This window comes from Nothoprocta perdicaria, unplaced genomic scaffold (genome assembly GCF_003342845.1).
Source record: "Nothoprocta perdicaria isolate Ctin4 unplaced genomic scaffold, notPer1 scaffold_22, whole genome shotgun sequence".
NCBI classification, from domain to species: Eukaryota; Metazoa; Chordata; class Aves; order Tinamiformes; family Tinamidae; genus Nothoprocta; species Nothoprocta perdicaria.
Genome location: NW_020455415.1, coordinates 5,826,471 through 5,833,974, shown reverse-complemented (window position 1 = coordinate 5,833,974; position 7,504 = coordinate 5,826,471). Strand labels below are relative to the sequence as shown.

General features: G+C 39.4%; 1 protein-coding gene across 1 annotated transcript in view; it reads right to left on the bottom strand.

Moving 5' to 3' along the window:
- The window catches only part of CHIC1 (cysteine rich hydrophobic domain 1), a 19,412-nt gene extending 19,192 nt beyond the window's left edge, over positions 1 to 220 (bottom strand). Inside the window, exon 1 of the mRNA XM_026038979.1 lies at positions 7 to 220. Within this exon, the coding sequence (XP_025894764.1) occupies positions 7 to 164 (158 nt within the window). The 5' untranslated portion in view covers positions 165 to 220. The remainder of the gene's footprint in view (positions 1 to 6) is intronic.
- Between the last annotated feature and the right edge of the window lie 7,284 nt (positions 221 to 7,504).

The following is a 7,504-nucleotide window of genomic DNA, read 5'->3' as shown; positions in this document are numbered from 1 at the left end:
ATGTGCCCGGCGCCCCGCACCGCCACGGGGTCGGGCGCGTCGCGGGGCCGCGGCAGCTCCTGGCTCCTCACCACCGGCTCGGACTCCTCCTCCTCCTCCTCTTCCTCCTCCTCCAGCTCGTAGATGGTGTCGAAGTCCGCCATGTTGGGCAGCAACACGCTCATCTCACGCCCTCCCCCCCGCGCGGCCTCCGCGCGCGCCTGCGCACTGCGCGCCGGGAGGGGGGAGAAGCGGGTGCGCGTGCGAGGCGCGCGCGCCTGCGCAGCGACGCTTCAGGCGGGGACGTGCGCGGGGCGGGGCCTTCCCGGGGATGCGGCGGGCGGGGCAGGGTTTGCGCACGGCGCCGCTGCTCTCGGCGCCTGCCCCCTCCCGCGCGGTCGCTGTGGCCGTTACGGCCGTTGGGCGCGTGCAGGGTGGGGGGAGCGTTCTCCTTTCGCCTCCCTTCCTTTAACGGCGCGCGGGGAGCTGTGCAGAGGGCGCGGCGGTCTCTTGGCGATGCGGCATCGCCCTTCATCGCGGTGCAGCTCCAGGGCTTATTTAATTAAACCACTGAGGTAGCAGTTGTTCCTCCCTCTGCCTACCTGTGTGAGGTTCGTGTAGCTGGGGTGGCACGGGGAGTTTTTGGCGGCCAAAATGGAGAGGGGAGGAGGGTGATCTGGGAGCTATCCCGAACATGTGGTGGGCTTCTGAAGAGGAGCTTTCTGGAAAGGGAGCTCAGTCCTATGCAGATTAAATGGGTGTTGAGAGGGGTGAAAATGCCCCCGGGGCTGAGAAAAGTCAGAAATTAAAGGAGGGAAAAACAAGCAACAACAAAAAATAAAATAGTTGAGGGCAACAAAATGCCACCCACCAGTGTAAGTGATTGCTAATCTAGGTTTAAGATCATATTAAGCCCCTATTATAAGTCAAAGTGAGCTAGAAATATAACAGTGGTTGTAGTGTCAAGACGAGAGCCAAAAATAAAATTCAGAGTGAGGGAGAAAAAATAAATTGTCATTAGATGTTATAAAGTGACATCTATGATCTGGTTTCTGGCCCTTGGAGGTCAAATCTGATTTCTTGCTTCATGGTTCCCAAAGGGAAGGAAGCTTCCTCCGTCATCTGTTACTGGAGTATAGAGAAAGAAGGGGTCCCTATTCCCTTTGGCCATTATTGGGATAAAGTTTCCCTCAAAATTAATGTTTGTTCTTTTTCAGAATTTTCTAGGCAACAGCAGTTGTCCCAGTTGTGAAAATTTTAGCTGCTGGCAGCAGGGTTTCAAAGCAATCTTAGGGTGAGCTGCAACTTGTCTGTCACATACTATTCACAGCGTAAGTGGAGATACAGGTAAACCACATTCTAACAACTTGAAATGAAAATAACTGAGGGAGAAATTATATTTTAGTTAAAAAGAATATGTTCTGTGAATGTTCTCCCCATTTTGTCAAAGTTTGTTTTTTTTTCTTGTTTAGGGCTGAGTATAGTGAATAAATTGCAGAGAAAGTATGTGTGGGACAGGACGTATTTCACTGCCATTGGCCAAATATATTAGAAAGATAAGTCTTGCTTAGCAACAGAAGTCAAGAAAGTGAAAATAATTTCACTGAGGTTCTATTTTTTTGCTCATCTTCATTTACATGTATGATCACCATTCATAATCCACAGAGGGAAGGTCTTGAAGTCCCTGAAATAAAGGTGTGTATGGGGTTGCAGATGAGATGCTGGCCTTAATTCTCAGTTAAATTCAGGATGGCTCCTTTAGCTCACCTGCAAGTCAAAAAGATATAACTGTGTTAGTCATCGCTCAGAACACCTTTAAGAAATGAAAAGTCAAAGCCAATGCAATGACATGATAGATTTTAATATTTAGTTGAGATTGGCTTTATTCATGGCAGCTTTGGTGGAATGTCTATGGGGAAAGGTAATGATATTTAAAATACAACTGCAGGGGATATAACCTGCTGGCCTTTTGGCCAGCATTCCCTTTGAAGAGGAGCTAAACACAGTATCTTAGTTCAAGGCTGTCTGGGAGTAATTGCTGAGCAGAAGAAAGTCAGTCCTGGAAGCAGTTCAGAACGATCAGTGGAACAATTTTAAAATGCTGTTCTTAGTGACGAAAGCACTGTACTTGCAGAATGCTAATTACATTAGTGGAAAGTTAATTGCCTTCTCTCATTCACAATGCCACAACTCTTCTGATTTTGTCAGGGCTTTGTAGGAGTTTTTCCACTGATTTTGTAAATCTTACAGTAGTGTTTTTTTCTTAGAATATTTTAAAATGATAAATGAAGAGTTTTTACAAGTGCTTCTTTATTCAAAGGAATAATTTGAACAGAGGGCTACAAGCTAGGGTTCTTAATTATATTAAGCATTGTTTGTAAAGATACTTTGTATCTTTTTATGTTTAACAAACTACCAGATTCTGTACTTCTTAATCATTATTTTACCTGGTTTGGCTTTACAGCATTCCCATTAATGGAATTGTGAGTACATCAGTAGCAAAGACCTCTTTGTAAGCAAAGAGCCTTGTAGATGCTGACTTGTAACAGCTTCTCTGTAACCTTATACATTGAGAGATACTGGCCATGTCTGCTGAAGTCTGTGGCTTTTCTTTTCTCTCTGGGATCTTTTAAGAAATCAACTGGAAGATGGTGGAGATTTCATTGATATCCTATGGGAAATTATTCTGAAGTTTAATAATTTTCTATAGAACATCAATGGAATCACCAGCATTTTAACACTGATTTTCTTAAAAGTCTCACTGCTGAAACTAAGCTGTTCTGAGATGATGGATATTAGGTAGCTTAATAACCAATTAAAAGAAAGCAAAAGGTAGAATTAAAGACATCATAGCAGGGAAAGATTTCTAATGGAGTCCAACAGCTTTAAGTGCTGTTCAATGTAATCATAAATAATTGGGAGAGTGACAGAGTTTGCCGCTAAGATGTTCCACTTATCAAATAGCAAAACTGGCTCCATGCTGAGCAGGACTTAACTCTTCAGCAGGAGTTAACTCTTTTTTTCCACTTTGCCTGGGAAGCTGATGCCTCATGGTCTGCCTAATACTAAGCCATGAGACCAGACAAATGCTGCAGGAAGCTAAGGAGCAATTAGAAGATTGATATGAAAAAATGAGAGTGGAAGAGCCGCCTATGTAAGGGTTGTAGTCTAAGGTATCACATGGACAGTAAACCGTGCCCCACTGTCATGATTCAGCTTTTGCTTAAGTGGGAGTTTCTGCATTGATTTAGGATGTAGATCTAACCTTTCTAGAGAGCTTAGCACCCCCACTTGGAGACTGCAAAATAAAACCAGGTTTCTGGCTCAGTCCTGAATTCAGTTTTATTAGAATACTAAGAAACTATTGAGAAACTTAGAAGAATGAAACGAAATGAGAGGCAAGCAGTCTGTGTACATTAAAGTGAAAGAAACCATGTACTTATCTGCAAGCATTTAGCCTGTAATATTAGAATGCAGTGGTGGAGACAAGTAGTAAGAAAAAGTGTGCAGACAACAGTGAGAATTATTGTAGTGGCATCATGCATGTTTAACTGAAAAGCACCAGTTTTAATACAATTTATGTTTTAATGCGAAGTTAATATTATGTACATTTAAACAGACAAAAGTCGGCATCTCATGAAATTAAGACATGGATTCAGTTAGGCACTGAAGCAGATGGTAAAATACTTGAGTAAATTGAATCTCCAAATGAGGAAATATAGAGGCTTGGCATAATGTACTTTGTGACCTCTTTATAATGAGCATTAGAGGTATTAGGAAATCAAGAAATCTCTTTAATTGAAAAAGATATCCTACTATATCAGCTTTGTATTATTTAACTACTTATGCTTCTTAATAGATTAAAATCAGAGTTAAGCTGAAGTTTCAGTAAATTTTTTTCCTTTTTGGAGGAGAAGGTGTCACACATACAGCATAAAAAGACTGTGAAGGAAGGATAGGAATTAAAATTTAAAAATTGTAGTATTAAATAAAAAGATAGTTGAAAGAACCTGGAGAATGAATGATAATATGGGACCAAGGACACGGAGTCCTCTTTGGGTTCAGTTTTTCACTCTTTCTTCCATACAAATCTCCATCACACAATAACTTTTCCGAAAGAACTTGCAATAACAGATTGTATGTTAAATGAAAGCTGTCAAAGTTCACTCATTGTAGAGTTACTTGTTTCCTCAAAGAAATACTTTGCTGGATAAAATAATATATTCTTTGAATTTGGAGTGTGTATTTTAAGCTTGATGGATGAGCCATTGTATTTTTTAATCAACATTGGCTCAGGAGCAGGGGAAAAAGATGGGGATTCAGAACTTGAGAACCAATAGAGATTTCAATGTCCATTTTTGATACAGCAGAAATGTTCTTTTTCAAATCAGTGAGCAGAATAAATGATATTAGATCCCACATTTAAGGTAGCTCTTTCTCAGTCATTTAACACAAGCCAAGATTGAAAATATTCCTCGTTTTCAATGTGGATTTTTTTTTTTCCTGCTTAGCTTATTGCTTACTTCTTTATACCCTCGTGTGCAAAGTTCTGGAAGAACTGAAATATTTGTAGTAGGATATAGTGAGATCTCAGTAATGAGATGGTTTTCAATATAATTTTTTTATGATGTGTGATGTAATAACAATTTTTAAGAATTGTTTCTTTCAATTTACATGTTGTACAGACTGCTTTGGAGAATTTGCTTAGGCTGGAATTGGGATTAACTTGACACAGGAGCTAATTACACTGTGATGGTGTCAGATCATGTATGTTTATCCTTCAAAGAGATTCAGTGAACCACCACTTTTTTTTTTTTTTTTTTTTTTTTTCCTGGTACTACTTTCAAATCTATTCTGACTAAACTGTTTTTTTGGCTAGTTTGTATGTGCTGGGCTCCTGGTAACTTGCATTACATTCCTGTCTGATTTTTTGCACTTTGTCTTCCGCAGAGAGGAAGATACAGTAAATTGTCTTATCTAAGCACATAATTCATGTTATATTTAAAGAATTTTCCATTGGCACTGTACAGGAATGCGTACAGAGCTGCATGAAGACAAAATTTGGAAGTAGTATGCAAGTGTATATATACAGAAAAAAAAAGTAGTCTGCAGAAACTGCAGTCTAGCTCTGCTCTAGTCATACTCTGCTGTAGTATGAGGGCCTAATAGCACTCTTAGGTGGGACTGAGCTGTTAGGTGTTGCATGTGGTTGATGAATTAGATGTCAAGAAGACTGAGATCAATGGCTCCATGAAAGTAAAAATACCAAACGGAAGCCTTAAAAACCAAACTGGATAATGTAGTATGTTATTCTGTTATCAGGCAGCCTTTGGTGCCTTTGAGCCCTCAGGCTGTGAGCTGTGCCTGTGAGGTGAATGATGTTATTGCTGTTGTCCTCAGTGCAGAGTGCTGTTACTGGGTGCCTGTTCAGTCGCGGTTGTATGTTAATCTGCTCAGAACGCTGAGTATTTCTGAATTCTTCTACATGTCAGCTTTTCCTTGCATACTCAGTTGTTAAATATGCCCCTTTATGATACTTTGTCTCTGACTATTTACTACTATGAAAGTACCCAGTGCTCAAGGTGCAGACTTTTCATTAAAGCACAATTTTTCTAGCTTTACTTTTTACTTGAAACCTTAGCCAGATTTCTTTCTCTGCATAGTGATGCATGCATAAATGCTGTTTTTTATATATATATTTGTTTGGTTTCTTAAAAAAAAAAAAAAAAGAAATAATTTTATTCATCTGCAGCACTGTGAAGCTCTGCCCAAATCTAAAATCAAATGGAAAGCAACTCTGCTGAAGAGGACCCAACAGCGCTGGTGGACAAGAAGTTGACCATGAGCCAGCAATGTGCTCTGTTTCAAAAAGAGCACTGCAACAGGTTGCCCAGAGAGGTTGTGGAGTCTCCGTGCTTGGAGATATCCAGAAGCCACTTGAACATGGTCCAGGGCAATGTGCTATAGGTGACCCTGACCATCAGGGTTGGAATAGATGATCTGTAAGTGTCCCTTCCAACCTCAAGTCTTTTGTGATTCTGTGGTTTTAATGAAATTGTTCTAATCATTCTATGATTCTAAAGTACTGCTCAAGTATTTTCCCACTAGTGTGATCTTGTTTCACAGATCTGTAGATGATACTGTTTGAAGTTATTCCGTTAAAAGTAGATGCAGATTTAGTGGTGAGGAGCGGGAGAAAGTCTAAGTAGCTGGACTCTTCCCTTTAACAGCCTCTGATATGTAATAAAATCTGGGACTCCTGCATCATTCTCATTCAGATTGGAACTGTGACAAACACAGAAAACTTTTATGAAGCATTTGTTTTTGTCCTTCTCATCCTTATTATGTTCTTGTTCCATCTTAGTTCAGCCTCATCTTGAGACAGAGAAGCTGTAGTTGGTGCTATTCCAGTTACTGTAGCCAGTTTTGTTGGGTGCTGGAGTGTTTGGCTTTCAAAACTGCTGCTACCAGATGGCAGCACGTCGAACGCATGCTTCTGAAATTCTGTGGACTCTTGCCAAAGTCTTGAAGCAGAAATGTCTCATTCAGTGAAACTTGCTACCTGAAAAGTAGTACTGACAGGATTTCTGAAAGGATCCTGAGACCTTTAGAAAACAACTGTGTGAAATCTTTAGATTTTTACTGATCTGCTTTTCTATATCTATCTCTATATTAGGTACCTGTAGCCAGTGTTTTGAATTCCAGTTGATTTTAGATGTCTCATTTTATTTGCTCAGAATCTGATATTTGGGACTCTAGGGAGGTTATAAGGCCCTAGGCAATTTCAGTTCATAGATCAAAGTATTAAGTTGAAAAGACAGACTTTTAAAACTTTTTATGTTTTCAACGACCAGTATGGGTTTTAGATTCATGTTCACAACTTGATTATCTAGTGTTCAGTCACTCTGAACTATGACAGTATGTGATAGTATTTTTCATTCTCAAATTATGAAATCTTTGCCCTAAAATGAATGATGCCATATACTACAAATAATTTCAATAGGATCTTCAGGTCAATAGGATTAGGGCATGAGGAATAATCAAAATCTGTAAATCAATACCAATATTTATTTTAAAAATAATGTATGTCAACACTGTTAGTTTTTTAGTTACTAGGTAGCTACAGTTTTGAACGATAATACCTGAGTATTATCCCCAATATGATGATCCCCAATATGTTAGCATTACCAAAGCATTTCCTCTTCAGTAACAAAAAGTGTGACTTCTAAATGGAGATTGTAACCAAGTTACAAGTTATCCTCTCTATTATTGTGGAATTTACTACAAGAAAGAGGTCATGCTAATTTTTGTAAGTTTTATTTTTTGCATTTAGTGGAATTTTTTCTCCTGTGTAGATGTTTCTCTACAGAAAGAAGATGTTTCTCTATCTCACTGCAAATTCAAAGTCTTTTGTTTAGAAATAGATATGGGTAATTCATTAGGAAAATTTGGATATGTTTGTATGTTGAATTAAGGTAAGATAAGTGTGATGTGAGAGGTTTAATGAAATTGATTTTATAATACA